The 26,983-nt window shown below is 44.6% G+C and overlaps 1 protein-coding gene across 2 annotated transcripts; it reads left to right on the top strand.

Annotated features, from left to right (window-relative positions):
• The first annotated feature begins 1,940 nt into the window (after window positions 1-1,940).
• On the top strand, window positions 1,941-26,206 carry EMC10 (ER membrane protein complex subunit 10). 2 transcript variants are annotated; one of them, XM_066607189.1, is made up of 8 exons: window positions 1,941-2,122; window positions 4,612-4,678; window positions 6,691-6,803; window positions 6,911-7,009; window positions 10,305-10,486; window positions 10,564-10,657; window positions 12,541-12,633; window positions 25,904-26,206. In XM_066607189.1, the coding sequence occupies exons 1-7, from the start codon at window positions 1,961-1,963 to the stop codon at window positions 12,622-12,624; spliced, it is 801 nt and encodes a 266-aa protein (XP_066463286.1). In that variant the 5' UTR covers window positions 1,941-1,960; the 3' UTR covers window positions 12,625-12,633; window positions 25,904-26,206. The 2 variants fall into 2 exon arrangements, with proteins under 2 accessions (XP_066463286.1, XP_066463285.1); XM_066607188.1 differs by lacking the exon at window positions 12,541-12,633.
• The last annotated feature ends 777 nt before the right edge of the window (window positions 26,207-26,983 follow it).

Raw genomic sequence — 26,983 nt, 5'->3', positions numbered from 1 at the left:
TGAGCTATTATCGTGCCTCCACCGTTATCTTTACCAGAACAAAATCTCTACATTTTCTAGAATTAAAAAATAGGTTTCATGGGAGATGGGAATTAACTAGAGATGAGCGAGCATACTCACTAAGGGCAATTACTCGATCGAGCATTGCCCTTAGCGAGTACCTGCCCGCACGGAAGAAAAGGCTCGGCTGCCGGTGGCGGGCAGGGAGCGGCAAGGGAGAGCGGGGAGGAACGGAGGGGAGATCTCTCCCTCCCTCCCCCCCCCCTGCTCCCTGCTGCAACTCACCTCTCACCCGCGCTGGCAGCCTAACCTTTTCTTCTGAGCGGGCAGGTACTCGCTAAGGACAATGCTTGATCCATCAATTGTCCTTAGCGAGTATGCTCACTCATCTCTAGAATTAACTTTCTACAGTTGACATCATCTCAGTTCCACCAGCCATCAAAATACAGGGGGCACGAAAAAGTAGCCTGCCTCTGCCAATACTGCGACAGAAAGAACGAGCAAGTGGATTGCTTTTTCCAAAGCTTTATTGATTTACCCAGGTTACACCAGATCCTGCAAGTGATTGCCGTTCCCCTCTATGCACCTGTGGGCATGATGCAACATGTTGGCTGATACTGCCTGCAGCTCTTCAACAGTGATGCTGTGGATAGTGTTTGTGATGTTTTTCTTGAGTTCATCTAGTTTATACGAATTAATGCCGTTCGCTTTCTACTTTAAAATTTCCCCACAATTAAAAATCCCATATGGACAAGTCCGCGGGAGGTGTGGCGTGTTGCGCCATCTTGCTAGAAGCAGTAGATTCTTTCTTCTCGTATTAGTTGGTCATAAAACGCTCCCAAATAAATCACAGTTGATTTGAAGACAATTGGAACTACTTTTCGTGTTCGCGACACTGCGCACTAAAAGCCAATTTTCCGGTCGTGCGGCGGTGTTTCATGAGTCATGTGAGGATTTTCAGTGGAGCAGGACCTCACATTCTGTGAATTCTCGCGAGCTGATAAATGACGCCACGCGTCATAAAGTACAGCAATGGCTCCATAATCAGCAGCCCCGGACAGTATCTGACACGTTCAGCTTTGTCGCTCTTTTTTCAGTTCCTGCACGCGTTATTCGGCGCGGTTCCAGATTTCAGAGACTTCAGCACGCGCCGGCACGTGGTTCGCGATACACCAACTTGCTGCGACAGCGCCCGCGTTGACTTTTCTGGGTTATTTACAATCAGCTGCTCAATGTCACGGATGACTTTGGACGTCCGGACTGATGGAGGCCTCGGTTTCTTCAAGTTTTCAACAGACCCAGTTTGGCGCCATTTCTGCACCAAGCTCTGAATACTGCGTTTAGCAGGTGGCTTTGTACCAGGGTACTTGTCGGCAAAAGCCTTTTGCGTTTCCTTAATTGATCCGCTACACACATAGCCTTCCACAATCACTAGTCGCTGCTGCAGGGAGAACACCATCTTTCTGATGCGACACGTAGAGAAGTACTAAGTAGCAAGGTGACAATAATGCATGAGTAGATCACACTTGGCAACAAGACTTCGCAAGTCAAGGTGGAAGGAAGTACAACCTCCTTCAAAGAGTCTGGGGATGGGATCAGAGGAGACAGGCTACTTTTCCGTATATGACGTCACCAACAAATCCTCCGTGATTGGCGACAACGAGGCTCTGAAGTTAAAGCGAGTCGTGAGCCGCAGCAACGCGCCTTAGACCATACCATATGTAGTGCATTACAGTGGTATAACGCGCCTATTGAGTCCAATCAATGTAGCTTATCGAGACGTTTATATTCTTATGTTTAGAAAGGAAATGGATCAAGATGACTTAGGAAAGTATAATTATTTTGGATAAATACAAAGCAACTGAAATGTGCTCCCCCTATGATAGAGTAATGGTATGATCCGCTGCCGGAGCTCGGTACTGCGCATGCGCAGCCCTGGCGGTGGCTTTCTGGGACTGTCATGGCTGCTGTCATGGTGGGTCGAGGGAGAAGGAAGGAAAGGAGCGGTTCCTCGTCACTCGGGAGTCCGCGGTCCTGCTGTGCCGGTTACAGCTGGCTACTGTTTATGATGTTCGCCTTTCTGTTACCTTCCGGAAGCCGAGGCAATGCCTGCAGGGTGAAGGTGAGGAGCTGTCAGTGATGTGCAGCATGTATTGCGCACGTACGTATGTGTATATATATATATATACACACACACACCTGCATCTCACCTACCACAAGGTGATGGGTTGTGCTGGTTTTACGTAAAGCTAAATCTATAACAGGTTAGTAGTGTGTATTGCATTAACTATAAGATCTCTGCTTGCTGTCACTGAGTGGACGCCTCCTACTCCGTTAGCTGCATTATGCACCAGCAGTGGGTTGAGAGGACAGACTTCTGCTGCATCGAGCCGTGTTCACACCATGGAATGTGACACCGGATCTGCGCCAAATCTGCGTTTTGAGTAGAAATTGGCAGCAGGTCTATATGATGCATGCGCCATTTAAAAAAATATTGATTTCCCCCCCCCCCCCCCCTCTTTCTCCGGTTGTGACACACAATTTAAGTTGAAATTTTCAGCAGATGTTCGCATTCTTCTGAAAATAATCCTGATCTCTTAAGGGTGCGGCCCTTTTTAAAAAATTTTTATTTTTTTTATATCCTTGGTTTTTTCCTCCTGACTTTAAAAAAATATATAACTTTTAGGCCACTTCCACACGAGCGACGTGGTATCACATTTGTGTTCTGTGAGAGATCGCTGCGTTATTACAAATATTTTTTGGGGGCCTGGATTTTTTTGGCTGGTAATATAAGCTCTACCCCCTAGATAAGCCCTAGGTGCAGTAAAAAAAACCCCCAAAAATAAATACATCATCTCCGGCGTGCGTCTCCTCATCGGCACCTCTCTTTAGTCTTCTGCCTGCCCTTCCTGGATTGGAGGATCAAAATCCACGCCTCCAGGAAGGCCTGACTGTGATTGGCTGAGCCACAGTGCTCGATGAACGAATCACAGCCAGCCCTTCCTGGAGGCGGGGATGTTCATCCTCCAATCCAGGAAGGGCTGGCAGAAGACAAGTGCCGCAGGTGAAGAGGAGACCCGCGCTGGCAGCACCTCTTAGGTGTTGTGTTGTTGTTGTTTCCTGCAGCTAGGCCTTAGCTTAGGGCTTTTACAGTAGGCTTTTTGAAAGGGGCCTTAGTCCTATGAGCTAAGCTTAAGGGATAACAGCAGGTGACGGGGGATGCAGGTGCTATACTTGCCTCCCCCATCGTCCCCCCAGAGTCAGCGCTGAAACATTGATGGGGACATGAGGGCTCGTTTATTTCGGGATAATCTGTGGTTTCTATTGGTATCATTTTGGAGTTCATACAACTATTTTATTGCTTTTCATTACTTTTTTTTTCTTGGTGACAGGGTGACCAAAAAAGCAATGTTCACCCTTCAAGATGAAGTGTTACTTTGATAGATTGGACTATTATAGATGCGGGATACCCACTATGTATGTTTTCGTTTTTTTTAATTATAAATATGGGAAATGCGTTTATAAATTTGTATTCTCCTTTATTTTTATACAATAACTTCTTTTCATGTATTTTTAGTGCTTTGTTTCTTTATGTCCCCTAAGGTGACTTGAACTTGCGATTCTTTGATTGCTCATATAGTCTAATGCCATGTCATAGTATTTAGCATTATACAGTATTCTAATAGGCGACACGACAATCAAACAGCTCCGTACAATTTTACAGCTACCGTGTTTTCCCGAAAATAAGACAGTGCCTTATATTAATTTTTGTTCAAAAAAGTTTAACTTTTTTACATGTATAGCTCCCTGGACAATATTTAAATTGACCTTTTTAATTAACGGTTAGCAGGGCTTAATTTTGGAGTAGGGCTTATATTTTAAGCATCTTCAAAAAGCCTGAAAAATCATTTTGCATCCTCAAAAATTCTGGAAAATCCATGCTATGTCTTATTTTCAGGGAAACAGGGTAGGTGATTCTTCCAGGGCATTTAAAGGGTTAACAGCTGTAATTTGTGTGGCTGTTGCGGACGGGTTTCAGCTGTCAAAAAATGTTGCCACCTGCTATGTATGTAGTGAGATTGGCTCCTGTGCCCGCTCCATACAAACCCCCGTACCCAGAGGGCGTACATGTGTGCCCTTTAGGGTTACAGGGGTTGTCCAGTTGTAAATGACAGATGGTTCACTCCTTGGATAGGCCATCAGCGGTAGATTGGCGGGGGTCCACTGACCAGGACCCTCACTAATCACCTGTTCGCCAGGTCACACACCGAGCTGATTTGTATAGGCTCTGTTCTCGTTGCACTGGCCAAGCCTGCAAAAATAACAGTTTGGTAATATACTTATTTTACCAATTCCGCTCCTGCCCCCCCCCCCCCCACGTCTGTCTTGTGCATCGTCTGCCATGTGTATTGTTCTTACATGTATGCTCACGTGGTGCCACAGCTGGCAGTCATCGGCTACCACCGTCCCCTTACCGGTTGGACATTGCTCCTCCCTCCCAAGTGACTAGTATGTAGGCGGCCCGGTAGCAGTAGGTGCCGCTCAGCGATACGTCTTGTTATGGAATGTCCTCCACTTGGATCACTTCTGATGTTTCGTCTTCTCTTTAAGGCAGGTGATGGGCGAGAATCTGAGAGCTGTGGAGCCAACCTGGATTTGGAGCATTCATTTGAGCTTGGTAATTGATGAGTGGGGGTTTGGCATGAGGCTGGGGGTCGTCTCCACACTTTTTTGGAGGGGAATATTTTGGTTTTATTTTACTAATGGAAATTGTGCTTTTATGAAGTTTTATATCTGTTTTATATAATGTTGGGTAAGGGCGAATGCACACGGGCGGAATTATATAACGGAATCCGCGGTGGGCAGTCCGCCTCTGGATTCTGCAGCAAATACCGCCCATAGCACACTATGGAAAAGGGATTCTTCAGGCACACGAGCGGAAAGCAACGATGGTTTCCGCTCGCGAATGAAAAATCATAGCATGCTTCATTTTTCGCGGATTCTGCATGGCCTGCTTCCATTGAAGTCAATGGAAGCCGTTTTAGCCGCAGCCCTTCTGCTAGGCAATGTCGCAGGAAAGGCAGGGGTTTAGGAAAAAAAAAGAACTGTACTGTGGATGTTCAACGGCGAGCTGTGCGGACCATCCACCGTACCGATGAAGATTAGAGAAATTGGATCTTCCTGTCATATATGGCCTAATCTATGACTGAGGCTCCTAAAGGAGCTCCTGATGTAAGCAGTCTTACTTTATTGCACTGAATCCTGTATTATACTCCAGAGCTGCGCTCACTATTTTGCAGGTACTGTGTACAAGTATTACATTACTGATTTTGGACTGATCCTATGTTATATTCTGTGGATCTTTTATTAGAAAAGTAGAAAAAAAATAACAAAATACCAAATTAACAATAATAAGAAAACTAACATAAGCATGGACGGCACAATAATGCCCTTCACCCCAGGTCCATGATCCACATACAAAAGTAAAAAATCAGTTTATGCCCATGTCCAGAGTTTTTCGCACTCACTCAATATATAACACAATATAGCTAAAAGCATATATAGCTAAAACTTCCTGGTCCAGCTGTACCACAGTGAAACCACGCACACACACATAAATGATGTAGTTTGGTTGTATGCCGGTTGGCTTAGCCTTTTTCTTAGTATTTGGTTAGTTATTTATGTCACATCCTGGGTTATACCCCAGAGCAGCACTCCTTATTCTGCCGATGGAGTAACTGTGTACAAGGGGTACCTTACTTATCCTTTATTGATCCCATGTTGCATTCTGTATTCTACCCCAGAGCTGCATTAAGGCTGGGTTCACACAGGGCGGAATTGCCACGGAAATTCCTTCCGGAATTTCGCTGCGGCAAAACCACCTGCAGCTGCTAATCCCAGGATTTTTTTTTTTCCATTGCGGCCGAGCTCTCCTTTATGGGAGCGCCAGCCGCAACAGAAAAGCATACAGCCAAGCCACTCCAAGACCCGCGGCTAAGTGTCACGGGTTTTGACGCAGCGCTTTCCTGGCGGAAATCTCACGTTTTTTCCGCTGCAGCCAAGCCGCGAGACTTCCGGTTGGGTTCCACCATGTGGGAACCCAGCCTTAGTGTTTTGCTGGTGGAGTTACTGGGTACATACATTACTTATCCTATACTGATCCCATGTTGCATCCTGGGTTATACCCCAGAGCAGCATTTGGTATTTTGCTGCTAGAGTTACTGGGTACATACATCACATCACATCACTTATCCTATACTGCTTTTGACTTCCTATATTATACTCCAGAGCTACATTCACAATTCTGCTGCTAGGAAACGGTGAACAAGCATGTCAACGGACACACCACTAACAACTGAGCTAAGTGTGTATAATCCAGGGGGTAGTTACTTATTCTTGATGGAAAGGCGCAAAAAGTCTTCACTTTCTTTCCTGTGTAAATGTGACACCCGACGGGCTGCTGTTTGCGTATTCCTGTCACTTGTGAACGGGGCGCATACTGAAGGCTATCCTATAATAGCCTCTGCTTTGTAGCTTAGTTAGTAAGGAGGAGACCAAAGGGAGTATAAATCCGAGTGCTCCTGCTACTATAGGCTGCAATTACAGTAGTGAGGATTTGCTATTTGAGCCGTATTCTATTATATTCGTGGGTAATTATGGAGAGTATGTTCTATATTTGTCATGGAACAGATGATAGCATCAACTTTAAGAAGAGGGGGTCGTTGATTTGGGGTCCCACTGCAGACCTGAGTGTGTCTATTCTACAGAAGCAACTGACGGAAGATGAGAGGAACAAATTAAGAGTAAGTCCTGATGGCAGAGCGACATCCCATGTGAGACGGACTGCATTCAGCCCAGGTATTCTTCTACATGGAAACTTTGCAGTAACACTTACTTTTCTGTCTGGCAGGATATTGCAAACCTAAATGGACTTTATAGAATCCGAATCCCTCGTAAACTTGGACTTACTGAAGAATCTCATGAGTATGTCACGTCCTTTGTACAAGCGGTATGTTCTGCTCAGTCTTTGCTCTCTCCACTATTTAATGAAAGGAGTACTTTGGATAAAACTGTGTTGTGCCTAATGGCTTCTATAACCTACCATGAGAACCCTAAGATTGGGTTTCACTAAATGCACCCCCTGAGAGCTAATGGCATTCCAATCATAGGCATGGATGGCATATGAATCCCTTAATGAAATGCAATGTCCCGTACATCTACACCTGATGTACACAGGGTTTGTATGGAGCCAAGCTCACTTCATATGCAGTGGGTATCTTTGATGTCTGGCATTTGGCTGCAGCGGCTTGGACTGAAGGTAACTCCAATTAGAAGCAGCCTTTTATATGCCATTGTCAATATTATTATTAAAGTGGCCTAAAAAGAGGGAGAGGGGCTAATAGTATCCCAGTGATAAGATCACAAGGTGTAGTTCGTTTGAGGCCTGCTGAATGTCCCCAGGGCTGCCATGGATGTTTGCCTATTAAGCTTTGCCTGTGATATGCTTAATAGAATACCTGCTAACTAGTGTATAGGTAATCAAACGATGGCAAGGTCAGGTCCCCTACAGGCGCTTCAGTATCCCAAAAGCTAAGGTAGTAGATATAAGGAATAATTGGTAAGCAATAGAGCAGGGCATTGTAATCTGACCCTATTACATTCTCTCACCCTACCCAGTAGAGCACCCACCCTAACTAAGGCAACCTTAAGGCCTCTTTCACAAAGGCGACGCGATTTTGCATTGGTGGTCCGTGCGATATCACTGCATTTTCTCGCAGCGACACTGCGATTTTGTGGCGCTACAAAGTTGCATGACTTTATAGCACCACCTGCGAGGATTTTCAGGGAGGGGGCAGGGCTTAATTATAAGCCCTGCCCCGAAAATAAGCCCTAGCTGCAGTTTAAAAATAAAAAAAATCACGTAAGAAGCGCTGTCATCTCTGGTGCGGGTCTCCTCTTCAGCTCTGCCCTTGTCTTAAGTCTTCTGCTAGCCCTTCCTGGATCGGAGCCCTGGCTCAGCCAATCATTGCCGGTGCTCGATGAATAAATGGCTGTGATTGGTTCATTGAGTACTGGCTCTGATTTGGCCGAGCTACGGAGCTCGTGAACCAATCACAGCCAGCCCTTCCTCGAGACAGGTCTTTTGATCCTCCCAATCCAGGAAGGGCTAGCAGAAGACTTCAAGCAAGTGCCAGGGAGCTTCAGGGAAGACCCGCGCCGGAGATGACAGCTCCTCTCAGGTGATGTATTATTTTTATATTTTTTCCTGCAGCTAGGGCTTAGTTTAGGGCTTTGATAGTAGGATTTCCTATTGTAAAAGTTGCATTGCATGAAAACTGCTTTTCATATGATGCAACAAAGGAAGGCTCCATAGGGAAACATGGGCTACAAAATCCTGCAAGTCGCGTGCATATCGTGAAAACCGTGAGGTTTTTGACATGCAATGCAGCATGCTACAAAACCTCGAAAATCTGAAGGAACCCATAGGAAAGCTTGGGCTTCACATACATGTGAGTGGTAGCATTGTCGCAACTTGAGAAAATTGCCCGATTTTGTCACCTGTGTGAAAGAGGCCCAATATTAAAACTATACTTATCGCTTTGTTTTACCCTCACTAACAATCAACACGACAAATATCAAAATAGTCCCAATGCTTTCTTACCACAAGTCATTGTGGTTTCCTCAGGTGACTGGAAAGACAAACCGGTCACCTTTTAACTCGGGTCTCCCAACTATGTAGGGTGTGCAGAGCTGCCAGTAGAAATCCTTTTCTGCTCTGCTTGTCAGAGAAGGAGTAAAGCCTCTGCAGTATAGTCGGGGAGACTGCTTCTTCAGGGGTCGTAAGAGAGGACCGAGGAGGAAGAAGAGATTCTGTCCAGAGTTCACCCCCAGCCTCACAGATCAGCAGCACCAAAGGGGACAGATAAAAGCAAAAAGTAGTGAAAACAGTATTTTTTTTTTTGCTGCAAATTACAGATTCCTTTAGCCCCTTGAGTGGCACGCCCGGAAAATTTCCTGGCCGAGCTCCACTGCTCATAGCAACATAGCCCGGAAGATTTCCGGGCTATGTATCACTATGGGAGCTGCAGAGCACAATGCTACAAGCTGTGACAGTGTGCTCTGCCTGCACAGACCCACAGAGAGAACAAAACAAGGGCTTTGAAAAACCAGCAGAAGATATTGCCGATATGTCGGCAATCTCCTGCTTTGTTTACAGGTTGCCATAGAGACCATCGGCTTGTCAGAAGCAAGCGGATGGTCTCTATGGCAGGGAGAGCTGGTTGTTAGCTGTCAGAGGACAGCTAGGTACCAGCTCTTACAGCAGAGATCAGAGAAAACCCCCGATCTCTGCTGTTAACCCCTTACATGCTGCAGTCTGTGACTGCAGCATGTAAAGGGCTGTCACTGCAGCATGTAAAGGGCTGTCACCATCGGACCCCCGGAATGTGATCAGGGGTCCTGATGGGTCCCTGTGGAAGTCCCCTAAAGGGACAAAAAAAAAAAAAAGTTAAAAAATTATAAAAAAATAATAAAAACACTTGTCTCCCTTTACTTTGTAAAAAAATCAAAAATACAAAATCACATGTGGTATCCATGCGTCATAATGACCCAGAGAAGGAAGTTAATGCATTATTTAACCCCTTAATGACATGGCCTCTTTTTTTCTTTTTTCCCCATTTCTGTTTTTCCTCCCTCCTGTTTAAAAAAATCACAACTTGTCCCGTAAAAAACAAGCCCTTATATGGCCATGTCAATGGAAAAATGAAAAAGTTATGGCTCTTGAGACGCAACTGCAAAATTAGTTGAAATTCAATGATTAGACCATTTTAAAAAACCTGCCCTGGTGGGCACGACAGGGTGGTAGGAAACCCGCCACTCAAGGGGTTAAAACGGCTATTAACAGATTTTGAGTACTTTTGATATAAAATTATTAGTGGAACAGCCCTTTTAACCTCTGATTGGTTTGTGACAGACCTCTGGGGCCCTCACTGGTCACGGGGCATTGGTTCAGGTCCTAATTTGTGATTCTGACAGTGGGAAACTTATAGTGACTCTCAGACTACCGCTTCCTTACAGTGCAGAATGGGGGAAAAGGTAGTCTGAGACTGTGCGGACATCTGTCATAGAAGTGGAGTGGGTGGGCACACGCAACGATGCCACCTGGCAGCGCCGGCTCATCCGCTCAGTTCTGATGCCTTGGCGCTTCTACACCATTTTTTATTTGGCTTGCGGAGGCCCAGAATGCAAGACTTAAGGGCTTTGTGTTACTCTTTGTTAATGGATTTTTTTTGTCATCTTCGCAGTGCTCCATGGTTGAATCTCACCTCTCAGATCAAATTAGCATCCATACAGACATCTCTGGGAATATTGTGGGAGTGTCCATAGTTAACTTCCCTGGGTCCTGCAGCGGTGCCGAGGTGGAAGATGTAGATCTGGAACAATTTAATACCACGGTCTTCATCCAGCAACCGATTCCAGCTGCAGTGTGAGTCCAGAACCTGCACTCCAGTTGTTCATATCACACTGGATATACTAAAGTCTGACCTTGTCATCCCTTTCTAGGCCTGAGACAGCAGCTTTCATCGAACGCTTGGAGATGGAGCAAGCACAAAAAGCCAAAAATCCTCAAGAACAGAAATCCTTTTTTGCTAAATATGTAAGTTTTTCTAGGAACTTAGAATCTGACAGGGCTGCATTTGATTTGCTGGTCCTCTAAATAACTCGTTAACTACTGCCGGCTGTCTTTTGACGGTGGGTGTTGCATGTCCCCAGTCTACAGCAACATCTTCTGGTGTTGCAGCAGTAGAGGAGGAGAGCGATTCACTCTGCACTTCTGCTCTAAGAGCAAGCTTGTTACTATCTGATCTTGTTCTCAGAGCAGCCTAATGACTACGATCAGGATGGGGAGTCCCTCTGCCATCAGTCCTGGGGATCTAGAAAGGACCCCAGGGCTGTATGTTTAGTAAGTTTGATGGTAGGGCGCACTAAGTGTTACCCCAACCGCAGCATGCATCATACTGACACAGGCGATAATTACAAATGCGTCCACCCTTACCTTGAATTTCAGAACTCCCAATTACTCGTGACACAAAACCAATACATTCTTGCATTGTCCAGCAACAAAAGGTAATACTTTTTAAATGTTTTTTTTCCTTTTTTTTTTTTTACCACGAGAGCTAATGGGTGGCGAATGGCTAGGGATAACGGTCATCAGTCATCCATTTAAAAAATATATTTTTTCTTTAAACACGGTGACAAATGGCATCTGTCAAAGGCATTTATTGGATGTGTATTTCTTTTCTCATCTTGTTCCACAAGGGAGGACGCATCTCTACTAGCATACCAGAGGATGCTCATATGTTATACATTTAAAATAAAGCTGTGAAATAGTAATTCCTTAATGGAATTTATTTTTTATAAAAGTCCACATAGAAAGTTAATATTTCGTATAATACACATTTACATACATTACATAGAATCAAAAAACTTACACTTAACCCGTATCTACGTGGCCATAATGACCAGAAGAATTAATTGTAAATAGGTTTTATGAGAGTAAAAAGAAAAAAATGAATGGGATAAAATTATAAAATGTCCATTCTTGCCCAGTTACTGCTAATCCGGTCCCGAAAGAAGCTGCAGCGGTCATGTGCCGTTCATTGTACATGTGACTACTCAGGTGTTGGCTGCAGTGGTCACGTGATCATGGCAGTATCACTGCTGAAGTCAGTGATTGGCTGAGCAGTCGTGTACAGTGAACAGCATGTGACCGCTGCAGCTTCTTCTGGACCTAGAGCCAGGAGGAAATCTAATCAGGCAAGTATTGGAGATATATATAATTTTTTTTTTTTCTTCTTAACTCCCCCATACCTGGAGAATTTCTTTTTTCCTTGCTCTTGGAAAACCCCTTTAATGCGTTAGCCATTGTGAACAGAATTAAAAAAAAAAAAAAACTAAGAAAGGCCTTTTTAAATATATTTGTGCCACAAAAAAATTGCATAAATTCCACCGTAATTTATATGTACCTTAATACTGTGCCGAAAAAAAATACAATTTCTTTTGCATAAAATAAGGCAATAAAAACCATAATAATATTTTGGCTGTTGAAATACAGAGAGCAGCAAGCAAAACAATGCTGGTTATTAAGTGGTTAAAAATTGACTTTTTCTTGGTCCGACTTTAGAAACCCCTGGTTTGGGGTAGCTGCCCATACCTTTTGCCTGCCTCGACCGCTACAGGGGAATTATTACATGTTGAAAATCAACAGCTGACCATGTAATACATGGACAGTTCAGGTCCGCCAGAGTGAGACAGTTGTTTTGGTGGCTCTTCACTTTGGTCAGTAGAGCCTGGTCCTGAGCAGCCCATTCTCCTATAGTATGTTCATGTGCCCTGGTAAGACGCTTGTAAAGGGATTATCTTTATGGAGAATGTCTTCTTCATACAGCAATATTAGATGCAGTGACAGTGAGACAGTCTCCTTCAGACTTCTGTGCAGGATCTTTTCTGACTGCCTGTCTTGTCTCTCCCTCCTCACAGTGGCATTTAATACTAGGAGGGGCACTGTTGCTAATGTTAACCAATTCAGCGAAAGTACCGAGGGAGCCAGGACAGCAGGCCTGAGGAACGGAAGTAATACACCTGACCTAAACTTTACCCCTTCTCTAATGCTCCTCTACCTGCTTGCACTTCTTTCTCTGAGCTCTGAGACCAAACTAATATTTGTACCGTAATTAGAACTTGGGAAGCTCTAACTTTTTTTTTGTCCTGTGCCAATGTAGCAAAACTTCTGACCTACCCCACAACTTAGTGTGAATTCATCTGCGGTTATCAGACACACATAAATTGGGCCAGTGATTCTCAGTCTGTGGCTCTTCAGTAGTCGGGGCATTCTGGGAGTTGTAGTTTTACACCAGGTGGAGAGCTGCAGGTTGGTAACGATTGTATTAGGGTATTGTAGGAATGCCTGTTCATATAGGCTTTTTGTGCAATGTGGTATAAGAGATGTATACAAATGTAGCAAATGTTAACTTACCAATTTAATGTGTTAGAATTTAACTACAATGTACTAAAATGCTGTAAATAGAAGTACAGGAAAAAAAACACAGGGCCTTCTGTTAAAAGGGCTAGACATCTTGTCAGTTGCGCTGTTCTCCCATTTTAAAGCATATTACAGGATAGCAACCCTGAGGCATACATAAAAATACAAATGAAAAAACAGAATATCAAAAAAATATCCATTTTATTTAGATGAAGTTAAAAAATGTATAAAAAAATGTAAAACAAAATGTGCAAATGTACTTATGTAAGTGTCCAAATGTGCCAGAACATCTAGTGCAGAGCAAAAAAATTACACAAGTACCCAAATATCTACGTAGATCAGATCACACCCTCTGTCCAAGATTATATATCCAAGTATCAGGCATAATGGCAAACACAAAAATTAACAAAAAGTGATCCACTGCAGTTTATCATAAATTGTACTCCACACTACATAATTTCCACAGATTTCGCATCTTCCTCAGGGGTAATCACTAGAGATGAGCGAGTATACTCGCTAAGGCACATTACTCGCTCGAGTAATGTGCCTTAGCCGAGTATCTCCCCGCTCGTCCCGAAAGATTTGGGGGCCGGTAGGGGAGAGCGGGGAGGAACGGAGGGGAGATCTCTCTCTCCCGCCGCAACTCACCTGTCAGCCACGGCGGCCCCCGAATCTTTAGGGACGAGCAGAGAGATACTCGGCTAAGGCACATTACTTGAGCGAGTAGTGCCTTACCGAGTATACTCGCTCATCTCTAGTAATCGCCTTCTGATCCAACACGGTATGAATACATTCCTGTGTCGCCCCGTGTGATGGATTATAGTAAAGATGGCACTACAACACAAACGACGTATGTGTTGGATCCAGGAAGCAGAAAGTGCTTGGCTGCCATGGCATTTAAGCTGACTAAGGCATTTGGGGCCGAAGGAGATGTCCCCTGCATGCACAGAGTTCATATTGAAGCCGCACGCATTACATCCCTTCAACCTGGTCACAGCGCATGTACATTGTATGCATGACGCATTCATAGTGTTTTTAGTCCCACATTTATAGTGAAGGATTCCCTGCATAACCGAGGCATATATATGGGAAAAGTAAAGGCTATACATAAGATTTCATGCCGGATGATTGTTTAAAGTTACACAACCCTTATAAGTAATATATTAGTATACTATACATTCAAAAAGTCTTCAGACCCTTTCACTTTTCTTCCACATTTAGCTTTGTGCAAATATACAAAATTCACATTTTTCCCCATTATTCTGCATGCAGTACCCCATAATGACAAACTGAAAACAGAATGCTAGAAATCTTGGAAAGTTTAAAAAAAAAAAAAATGAAAATCTGACACTTTGCATTGACATAAGTATTCACACCCTTTGGTATGACAAGTGATATTTAGCTCTGAGGGCTCCCATTTCTCTTGATCATCTTTGAGATGTTTCTGCACCTTGATTTGAGTTGCCTGTGGTAAATTCAGTTCATTGGACATTGGTATTTTTTCGGCTTCACATACTATGGTACTATGTCCATCCAGTTCAGCCTGTTACCCCCCTTATGTTGATCCAGGGGAAGGCAAAAAAAGCGAGTCTCCTTCCTGTCTCCAATTTGGCAATCAGAATAATCCCCGGATCAACAACCTTTCTGAAGTAATCAGTGACTATAACCTATAATTTTGTAACACTCCAGAAAGGCGTCCAGGCCCCTCTCAAACTTTTATCGAATTCGCCTTCACCACCTCCTCATGCAGAGAGTTCCGTAGACCCACTGCTATTACAGTAAAGAACCCCCTTCTATGTCAGTGTAGAAACCTTCTTTCCTCTAGATGTAGAGGACGCCCCCTTGTTACAGTCAGTCCTGAGTATCAATAGATGATGGGAGAGATCTCTGTATTGTCCCCTGATATATTTATACATAGTTCTTGGGTCACCCCTCAGCCGAATTTTTTTTCGAAACCAAATCCCATTTTGATAATATCTCTGGGTGTTGTAGTCCATCCATTCCTTTTATTACTTTAGTTGCCTGTCTTTGTTCCTGCTCCAGCTCTGATATGTCGTTCTTGAGTACCGATGCCCAAAACTGTCCCCAATATTCCATGTGCAGTCTGACCAGTGACATATAAACAGAGGTGTGCCTTTTATATATATTATAAGGTTCCATAATTACTGCATAACTCAGAGCCAAAACCAAGCCATGAGGAGGAAAGAACTGCCTGTAGAGCCAGGAGACTGGATTGTGTGGAGGCACAGAGATGCAGAAGACTACAAAGAATTCTGCTTCGATGAAAGTTCCCAAGAGCACAGCGGCCTCAGTTGTTCTTAAATGGAAGAATTTTGGAACAACCAGGACTACTCTTAGAGCTTCCGACCCACCAAACTAAAGGCCTTTTTACACGCAACGATTATCGTTCAAATGGCTGAAAATGAGCGATAATCATTACATGTAAACGCTGGCATCATGCACTTCTCGTTTAAATAATTATTTTAAGGTTAACTTAAAATTCATCTTTCAGCCTCTAAGAGATAAAGCAAACACATTTATCTTTCAATATACCCCACACTGTTCTCCCCAGGACAGGTTTATACTAGCCTGGAGAGAACAATGGAATGTGTGGCAGCTATTTACACAGCTGGGTGCGTGTTTAAACACACGCTGGGCTCTGCAAACTACTGCAGGTCCTCGTACATTCAAATGAAGATGATAGTATTAATGGCCATTAATACTTTATACAAATAGGTGGCTAAATCCTTCAATCTTTCAGTCGTTTAAAAGATTATCTTTGCGTTTAAAAGGGTCTTTAGTTATCGAGGGAGAAGGGCCTTGGTAAAAGAGGTGACCAAGAAGCCAATGGTCACTCTGACAGAGCCCCAAAGATCCTGTGTGCAGATGGGAGAAACGTCCAGAAGGTTAACCATCACTACAGCCTCCACCAATCTGGGCTTTATGGCTGAGTGGCGCATAAAAGCCCACTTTAGGCTGCCAAAAAGTACCTAAAGGCGTCTCTGACTGTGAGGAACAAGATTCTCTGGTCTGACGAAACCAAGATTGAACTTTGTCCTCAATTCTAAGCATGATGTCTGAAGTAAACCAGGCGCCGCTCATCACCTGCCCAATACCATCCCTGCAGTGAAGCATGGTGGTGGCAGCATCGTGCTGTAGGGGTGTTTCAGGGATCGGTCAGGGTTAATAGAAAGCTGATTGGAGCAAAGTGCAGAGCTATTCGTAATGAAGATCTGATCCAGAGTGCAAGGAACCTCATACTGAGCAGAAGGTTCACCTTTCAACAAGACAGTGACCCTAAGGTCACAGCCAAGACAACACAGAGGTGGCTTACGGACTACTTTGTTAGTGGCCCAGCTATAGCCCTGACTTGAACCCGATCGAACATCTCTGGAGAGACCTGAAAATGGCCGTCCACAGACAGTCCCCATCCAAGCTGACAGAGTTTAGTTGATAATCCCCAAATCCAGGTGTGCAAACCCTGTGGCATCATACCCAAGAAGACTAGAGGCTGTAATCACTACCAAAAGGTGCTTTTCAACTAAGGGTTCTATCACGCAAGACAACCTGTGGGGTGCAGATGACCGACAGGTTGTCCCAGAGAAGATCATTCCTGATTGCACACAGGAACAATCATTACTGAGTGAATGGAGGTGGGGTGGGCCGGGATTGTCACAGCCTGCCTCCATTCACAGTAGGCCATTCACAGATGAATGACTGCCTAATAAACTGCAAGAAAGTATCAGCAGCACTCACCAAAACCAATAATCGGTAGGAGTTTTATAAGATGAGACCGGTGCACGCCTAAGGGAACTGGGTCCAATAATAGTATATGAAGGCAGCACTCTAGACAGCAGAGTTGAATATAGTCAACAGACTTTTATTTTAGCCCATGGCATAAGCCCAGCAACCAGATGAATGACTGCCTGTTTACAAACGTCGACAGTCATTCAGTTTTTATGCGTTCATAAACTGAATGATAAGCGAACAAATTAACATTCGTCATTCAATGCATTTACACAATTCTCGCTGGATCTCTCTCTCTATCTATCTATCTAAATTTTTTTTTTTTTTTTATTTGCACAAGGCCGCAACACATCAGACATTAAAAACTGAAGAGTTTCCAAATGCATTATACTAACCCCCACTGCCAAACTATGCAAATTGAGTGATGATACACCAGTCATGTTAACGATTGCTACATCTGTACCTATCCATCTTAGTGTAAGCAGTTGTTGGGGACATTTGCTATGTTCTATAATATGAGGTTTAGTTACATCAATCATAAAAAAAAATGTAGGAGTGTTTTTTTTTAGAAGGGTAGAGAGTATGTTTCAGTTTCCAGTATCTCCACTAGATGGTGCCAAGGAGCTATTTTTGCTGGCAGTGATACACATGCTGAGGGATCTTGTGTGATTTATGATTGCTGAGGATTACTTGGACAACCAATAGTTTCTTTGGCTTAGTGTAGAAATGACATTAAAGTGCAGCTACGCAGGGTACAATATATTATTAGAATATACTGGTGCTATAGGACTATAACTTAGACAGATGCACAACATGCAGAATACGCTCCTACTTCTATAGGCAGCAGCACTGACCATGAAGTCCTGCCTGGCTCGTGTCATTCAGCTGCTGCTGATCACAGCGGTCAGCTAGAAGTATATACCCGCATTGTCATATTTTACATATTTATACATTGCGTCAGTAACATGAGGAGTCCTTTTGCTGCTTATATATTAACCCCTTAGTGACCAAGTGTGATCGGCTCTTACTAACACACAGAGGCTTATTTGCTTTTCAAAATATGACTGTTTTCTGCCGCAAGGTACACTAGAAAACGGTCTTCCATGCTTTGCGCCACATTTACTACATGTTTTTAGACAATTTTGGACAGTTTTTCTGACCTCTAAAAAAGAGGATTGGCATAAATTATGCCAAAAATTTTACTCAAATTTTGCACAATTTTTGACGTAAACGAAGTCCACTAATAGGTGGTCTAAACCTAGACAGTCCTAAAATGCGACAGATCTATCATACTGTGATAAATAATGCATTTTAAGACTGTTTAGTCTGTTTGCACTGTCTAGCTTTTAGGCCTTAGTCAGACAGGCGTTTTTTCGCGCGATTTGCGGATCGCATGACGGATGCGCATCCGCAAATCGCGTGACCGGTGCGCGCAAGTCGCCCACAAATCGCCCGAAAATCTGCTCCTAGCCGCGTTTCATTAGAAACGGGCCGGAGCTGTCCAGCGCATTGCATTCAATGGAGACGGCAATTGAGCCGGCTCCATTTAAAGCAATGCGCTGCGGGCGAGCCCGGGATGAATTGTCGGGAAGGGCTTAAATATATAAGCCCTTCGATGCAATTCATCCTAAAATGTGTAAAAATAAAAAATATATATGTACTCACCTTCTCTCGGCAGCCGGAGCTCCGCGCGGCCGTCCTGCAGTGGGTGTGAAGGGGGTGTGAGTCAGACCTGCCCCCTGATTGGCTCAGCGCTGAGCCAATCAGAGGCATGTCTCACTCACACCCATTCATGAATTCATGAATGGATGTGAGTCAGACCTGCCCCTGATTGGCTCAGCGCTGAGAGGCAGCAGTCACTCACCCATTCATGAATTCATGAATGGGTGTGTGAGTGAAACCTGCCTCTGATTGGTCAGGGCTGTGACCAATCAGAGGCAGAGCATTCAGCAGGCGGGGATTTTAAAGCCCCGCCGGCTGAATAGTGCCGAGAAGCAGTTCAGGAGAACTGACAGCGGCCGCAGTGGACTCCGGCTGCAGTGGAAAGGTGAGTATACAATTTTTTTTTTTTATTGTAACACATTTCTGGATGAATTGCAGGGAAGGGCTTATATATTTAAGCCCTTCCCGACAATTCACCCCACGCACGCCGGCAGCCCATTGCTTTCAATGGAGCGGCTGTATTGCCGGCTCCATTGAATTCAATGGGCAAACATCGTTCTTCTCTGCCACAGCTGTTCCAGCTGTGGCAGAGAAGAATGATTTGTCTTCTATATGTTCTCAATGGGGTCGGCGCTGCTGCCGCCGGCCCCATTGAGCGCATATAGAGAAGAGAACAGGAATCGCAGATGGCAGATAGGTGCGATCTGCGATTTCTGTTCTATAATTTATCGGACGAGTGCATAAAAAGCGCTCATGTGTCCGATACCATTGCAAAGCAATGGTTTTATAAAATCGCCGGACGCATGCGCAAATCGCGGCAAAAAACGCCCGTCTGACTAAGGCCTTAGACAGTATTCTTAAATAAGACCTACTAAATTTCTTAGTTTTTGCCTTTGCATTTCAGCAGCCATAACTTTTTTTTTTCCAATTAATGTGGCTGTAGGAGGCCTTGTTTTATGTAGGAGAAATTGGATTTTTTTTAATGTGTATGTTTAGGGATACACATAAATTACTGTATAATTCAGGCCGGTTTGACGTCTGTATCGGAGGCTCGGTCGCAGATCCGGCTGAAAATACTCGAAGAGAAAGCATTGCATGCAGCACTTTTTATTCTGTCCAAAAGCCGCACAGCTGGGCGGACCCTATTATAGTCAATGGGGTCCATTTGAATGGAGCAGGACGATAGAATCACTACCACAGATGTGAAACTGCCTTAATACGAGTTTTTGTGTTGCAACATGGATGTACAAAAAAAAAGGATTTTTGTAATTTTTTTTTTTTTACACTAATCAGTGATGCACTAAATAACTTTTTAATTTTTCACCTTTTTTACAGTTCTGTAGATAACAAGTGTACATTTTTGGTTTATGCAGTGTGTGTACAAGAAGTTTATTATCTTTTTTAATTGGAAATTTTTTTTTATTAATTTTTTTTTTTTATTCCATTAAGGGAATAAAAAATATATACGTCTTCTATACAAGCATGTACTTTGTGTCACTAAGACAAGACTCTTGTAAGGAAGACTAGATAAAGGTGCAAGCACAGAATCATGACTCGGGTGACGTTTTCTTGGCAGACTGTTTTTGCGGGGTGGTTTGCCATTATCTTACCCAGTTATCTTTACCCCCCCCCCCTCCCAGCAAGCTGGGTAAGCATTTTACCAACCTAAGAAGGCTGAGTCAACCTTGAGTCGGCTACCTGAACCAAGTGGGGATTGATCCCGCAACCATCAGGTCGTAAGTGAGAGCTTAGGACTGCATTTCTGCTGCCTTAACCCATTCCAACCCATTTATTTTTTCTCAACCATTCTCCCTAGCTCTAAATAAATTGCTGGGGAGAATGGATGAGAAAAAAATTCACCCTCCTGATGTAACAGAGTTCAGGAGGGTGTCGGCGGTCACATCAGTCATCTCTTCAGCCTCCCGGCTCGGCGACCATGTGACAGCTGTGGTCAGGTGGCACCCGGCAGTCACATGATTGCCGGGCGGAATGTGTAAGTAACACTTCCGCATTCTCTCTTCAGCCTCCTGGCTCAGCAATCATGTGATAGCTGAAGTCAGGTGACACCTGGCAGTCACATGATCGCCGGGCAGAATCTCTGTGCATTACATAGTGCTAATTGAGTGCTATGTAATATGTAAAGGATGAGGCAGGAAAGGGTTGAAAACCCTTTCTGCCTTCTCCTCGGGGGTCCTCGATGAGGACCAGTTCGATGTATCTGACGATCGGGTGCAGATACACTTCTGCACTGCACTGTCGGGCCTGTCCCGACATCGGAGCTGTGGAGGAAAATGATGTCGGGGTAGGCCTGACATTGGATTGGAAAGGGTTAACACTCTGCGCCACACAGGGCTCTAAGCACGACTAAAAGTACCAAAATAGGCTGTGTCTGCTAACACCCCTGATGTCCTAAGGTCCCCAGGGCTGATTGCACAATGGTTCCCCAATGTTGGATCATATAACCAGAAAACCTCGTCACCTGAACCATGGGGCAGTTCCGTTTGATTATGCCGCGGTCACTGTCGGCTATGGTGATCAAAGGCTTGAACAGCCAGGATTGGAGGTTCCTCTAGTCCTAGTGGCTAGAGCAGGTGTCCCCAACTCCAGTCCTCAGGGACCACCAACAGGTCATGTTTTCAGGATATCCTATGGTAAGAACACCTGTGGCAATGTCTGAGGCATTCACAAGAATTACATCACCTGTGCAACACTGAGGAAATCCTGAAAACATGACCTGTTGGCGGTCCCTGAGGACTGGAGTTGGGGAACACTGGGTTAGAGCATGTGTTAGGGCTCATTCACCCGGGCATGACTTCACCATGTTGTATGCCTGCGTAGTGTGCAGTGAATGGAGTCAATGAAAGTACATTGATTTGATCCATTCACATTAGCGGATATACATTGTGTGTAGATACGCTTGTGAAAAAAATCGCTAAATGTTTCATTTCACCCCGTATCGTGTGGTTAGTGTATTCAACGCTGTCCATACGCAATACATATGTATACGCAACGCCGCTATGAGGCAGAATGAGGAATTAAAAAAAGAAAAAAGTCACATTGCACATGAGTGTATCGCATCCATACGCAGCGATGGTCTGCTCGCACAATAATTAACGTTGCGTGATCCACACTGCGTTTTACGCATACGTCCATGTGAATGAGCCCTTAGGCTGACAGAAAGCTCTTGGGGACATGGGACACCTGTGTAGAGTTTATTCTGCAGTACAGGCACTAAGCTGTAGCATAATCTCCCTTTATGGCCACCATAAAAATATGTAGAATTGTGTTTTGGCGGTCACTGAGGGGTTAATGGCCATTTATGGTCGTGTTTTTTAATTAAAGGGATTGTACAGGATCCAAAAAACCTGACTGCTTTCTTCCAAAAGCAGTGACCCTCCTGTTCTCTGGTTATGTGGGACATTGTAGCTGCGCCCCATTTACTTCCATAGAGCTAAGCTGCAGTACCGCACGCACCTTATGGACAGGGGTGGCGGTGTTTTTGGAAGAAAGCAGCCATGTATTTGTAATTTGTAGACAATCCCTTTAATAGAACAAGCAGCAGACTACATTTACTGCCTAGTAATACAGGGCCTTTGTTTCATAGCTATTTAATGATTAAACCACCTTTACCGCTTACACCTGACTGCAGGCAGTTGTCAGTGTTTCCTTTGGATGCCTACCAAAATGGTTTTTTTCTAGAACGCAATTAAATGTAGTTTTGTCTGCCGCACTTATCTGGGAGTAATGCCTGATCTGGCAGATATTGTCCTTCCTGCCCGTATGTTCGTTCTTAGGGTACCTTTATATTTAGGCCTCATGTCCACTGGACAATTCTATTTAGTAAATCCGCGCGGGTCTCCCGCACGCGTGATCCGCGACCATAGGGACGCATTGGGCACTCGCAGGTAAGTAAATACCGGCGGATGTCATTTTTCCCTGCAGCGCTGATCACACATGCGGGAAATCACCCGCAGCATGCTCCATTTTCTGCGGGTTTCCTGCGCAGACGGCTCCCACAGGCTTCCATTGAAGCCTATGGAAGCCGTCTGGATCCGCAGTACACCCGCAGCTGAATTTCTGCTCTAGTGCAGGAGAGCAGGAGCTCAAAAAGAAAGAGGGCACGGCGCATGCGTGCGGCACGCTGCCGGCGTGCCGAGCACATCCGCCGGGCGGAAGGAAAGAAGATCCGGCCGCGACGGACGGGAACCCACAGCGTCCGGACAGGTAAGTAAAATCAATGTTCATGCCTCATGTCCGCGGGAAAGGAGGGACCCGCTGCGGGATTCTGCATGGAGAATCCGTGCGGACCCGAATTTCCTAGTGGACATGAGGCCTTTAGAGTATCTGCTGCGGGCGTTCCGTGGCGGAATACTCACAACAAATCCACTGTGGCCAAGTCTGCAACTAAATAGTGGCTTGACTTGGGAAAAATGCTGCTTGTACTTCAAGGGTTGAAATCTGCAGCATAAACAGACATGTTGTGGATTTAGAATCCGCAACGTTTCTCAAACGCCCTGCGGATTCGTTGCGGGAGGAAGATGGAGCGATCCATCAGAGGAGGAGGAGAACAGTACTTGAGAATCTCGAGATCCCTACAGTGACTTAGAGAAAGAGGGGAAAAGACAATGGTTGTGACCAAGTTCATCACGGAGAGGAGTAAGGTACATCTAGAAGAAAATGAGACCGCCACAACGTATCGAACAATCCCTAAGCATACCGCTAGAACTGTCATCGCGTGTCGGAGTAGGTAAAAGCTGCAATGACGCCATGACATTGGGGCAGGAGACTAGTCTGATGCAGGAACGTACTGTAGTACATGCACATACCATCCCAAGGGCCAGGGCTGCAGGTGTATTTTTTTTCACCTATATACACAGTATATTTCTGAAATCTACTCACTATGAAATGACACGCCTCATGCAGACCAGTGTCCAGCGCCTCAGATCTCAGAGGTCTTCGTGTAATGGCCAAGTTTTGTGCTTTGTAGAGAAACACATCTTAGTTCTTAATGCTTCCTTGTGTTGTCCTGCGGCCATTGCCTCCATAGAAACATGCATGTCTTCAGATCCCCACTCTGTAGTCTGTGGCTGCTACAAATCTTTAGTTTCTTCTTCGTTTTGGTGGTGGGATCTCCACTTTTCTTTTTCCATGCGCACTGTGGTAGTTTAGCAGATAATAAAGGTGGTGGTCTCCGTCATTCCTATTTAAGGCAAGTACGGGTCACGAGTCTTGGAATGGTAAGAAGATGACTGGATGGGAAAGCTGCATTAGTACTTGGGTCTAAGACCAGATACTGCATATGGATTTTGTGGCGGTGTTTGGTGGGCAACCCAGCAGTTAGATCACCACTGATCACATGTTTATGGCATATTCTAGGAATATATAATGAATGATAAAGGGGTTTCCTGGTTACTGGACAATTCCACTTCAGTAGAGCTGCCTACATTAAAACAGTAAACTGAGATGTACTAACACCTCTGTGGCTGCAGGCTCGCTGTGGTCCCAGTGATTGTTGTGACAGATGAGGTCATAGGAAATAAGGTGACTGCTGTAGTATCTCCACTCATTCTCCGGGCATTAGTGCTCACACCCTGAGCGTCATGATGCTAAGAGTTCAGGAATGTGACTCTGCAGTGATAACTTGCTTTCCTGTGACCTCATTTGTCACAACAATCACCGGGACCACAGCGGGGCTGCAGCACTGGATCCCGTCAGTTGTGGAGGGGTAAGCATATCTATGATAATTATCTTAATGCTGGCAGCTGTATTGAAACGGCTTGGTCCAGTACCTAGATGACTGCTTTAAAACCCTTTATCTAGGCTTGTAATAAACCTTGGCATCCCCACCTGCCTTAGGGTACTTTTACACGCAGCGATAATTGTTCGCCTGAGTAAACAAAATTGGTTCGCTCAGGCGGCCAGTTTAAACACAGAGATACATTGTTTAAATTTTTTTCACAGGCTCATTGTCGTTCAGCTCACTGTATAAGTGAATGAGAACGACCGAGCGATCGGTGTGTAAACTGAACGATTAGCGAACGAGCCAACTCTGATTTTCATAGATAAGAAGCCAACCAATGGCTTTATATTTCACAAGCGCCAATGACGCATCACATACAGAACAGTGGTCCTGTGTCTGACCGTGTCCATATCTACCAGGACATGGAGAGCCATATAACTTATTCCTCCTATCGCAGGCAAGCTACAGTAGTGGTGCAGTTTTACTACAACTTATGGTTGACCTGTTGATGTGGAGTCTTAAGGAAGCCGTACATCCTAGATAGCTGTCGGCTGAACGAGCATTCAGCCAACAGCCATGTAAGGTGTATGGCTGCATTAAATGGGTTGTACCAAGATCTGAAGTTGTCCCTTATCCACAGGATAGGGGGATAACTTTATGATCAGTAAGGGATCTGACTGCAGACACCCCCACTGATCCTGAGAATATGGATCCTGACTGTCCCGGCATGAATGCAGCGCAGAACGTGCATGCACACGGGCACTTCATTCATTTCAATGATTGCGCCGGAAACCGACGAGTAGGAGCACTCTGAAATCTTCAGTGCTGTCATTGAAATGAATTGAGTGGCAGTGCGCATGCTCATCCTCTGCTCTATTCATGAAGGGACTGTGGGGATTGCAGTGGGTAGACTGCCGCTGATCCCCCTATCCTATGGATGAGGAAAAGGTTTAAGTCTTAGTACAACCCCTTTAAGACTCCACAGCAACATCGGTCCAAACCTTATTTCTTCCAGCATACAAATGCACGCTTTGTTTGGCTGAGCAAGCATGTGTTCTCAACAGGGAAATGGGAATAAGACATTGCCAGACACCCCTTACAGCAGCTTTTCTATTGAGAACACAAATTTGGCTTGTTAAGTCTGATTCTTCTTTTTCACCTGACATTTGCAGTTGTGGGAGAAGCCGGACTCCCATACACACTAGGTGGTTGACCGGTGCCACCGAAAGCGGCAGGTTGGGCTGATCATCTGCATATGGGAACATTTAACTATATCCTAACCACAGAGCCCGTTTACACTACCATTTACTCAACTTTCCACCTATTACAGGCACGTTGAATCATCTGATCGTGCACATGTTGGTGGTGAAGTCTGCATGAATGTGTATGTAGACAATCTGGAAGTGCCCCACAGTCTCTTCTCAGGAGAGACCAGGCTTGGGTTTTAACCTGTCTGATCTTATGTTCTTCTGGGTGATAAGCGGCATATAGCAGCTACTTATCCTTCCCATCTAGCCAAGCTGAACATGCATCCATTGTGTGTGTATGTGGAGGGGGCAGGGAATATGGCTGTCGGCCAACAGCTGCCTTGTATGTATGATTAGCAATGTTTTAGAATTTATTACTTTTTTTAAGCAACAACATTTAATTTGCCCCTTTTCTTCTGTCTAATGTGAAGATAACGCTTGTCTGCTTTTTGTTTTTTTTTCAAGTGGATGTACATAATCCCTGTTGTCCTGTTTTTGATGATGTCTGGAGCATCCGATGCCGGTAACCAAGGGGGAAATGGCGGAGGCAATGGTGGTGGGAGGTGACTGCCTGGAGCTGAACACAGCATACGCACTGCTGCCCAACATCGGTGGCTTTACTGCATGTCAACTGTGATGGCCTACTGAAGATCGGGAGGATGGGATTTTATTTGTCTTAATTTGTATTTTTTGTTGGTTTTCATATGATGAAATTGTAGATGTATCATATACCAGAGATCCAATACAACCTAATTTATTAACTTGGAATCCTTTGCACTTCATATTTGAAGATGACCACATTTTTCAGACCATAGGATGCACCGGAATGTAAGACACGCAAATACTTAGAAGGCTAAAAAGTGGGGGGGGGAAGATTTTAAATTTACACCCGCTTCAAGTTACATTCTGAATGTTGATATGTCAAGCTAATATATAAAAGCCAGACTATCATGACATTGATCAGCCACGGCGCCTCTCGTGACCTGCGGCCGGCACACTCTGCATTGCCAGAACCTCAGATGCCCACGGAAATCACTCTGCATCCTATTAAAAGCACTAGCAAAAAAGTGTAATAAATTGAAAAATCCATAGGTTGGTTAAAGCGAGATGCCTTCACATAGAAAATATACCTTATTCTCAAATATAAAAATAACGGTCATGTGACGCTCCGAGATGCAGCATTCACACACCATACAGTGACCTGGGGAGGTATTTAACACGTTCCATATGTTAGATGTCTGGAGTAAAAACAAAGTTTCTTCTGCTTACAACTTTTTGGCCATTTCCCACTTTCCCCTTCACCATTTGTGGTGGGGTTTTTCAGAAGGGGGGCGTAAGGCTCTTAATACATTCATGCATGTCTGGCTATCCTGTGATGCCGGATCGGTAACTGAGTAGGACTAGCTGTAGATTTGCTTTCTAATTTAAGCCAGTTTCTTAAACTCGGGTGCAACTCCCAGGGTAAAAACAAGGCATTCCAAGCTATATGGACCTTGCACATTGCATGTCCTATTCTTGTCCCTGTAAACATACTAGAAAATTCCT

This window comes from Eleutherodactylus coqui, chromosome 6, assembly GCF_035609145.1.
Source record: "Eleutherodactylus coqui strain aEleCoq1 chromosome 6, aEleCoq1.hap1, whole genome shotgun sequence".
In the NCBI taxonomy this organism is placed as follows: Eukaryota; Metazoa; Chordata; class Amphibia; order Anura; family Eleutherodactylidae; genus Eleutherodactylus; species Eleutherodactylus coqui.
The sequence above is the reverse complement of the archived record's forward strand: the minus strand, read 5'-3'. Positions and strand labels throughout refer to the sequence as shown.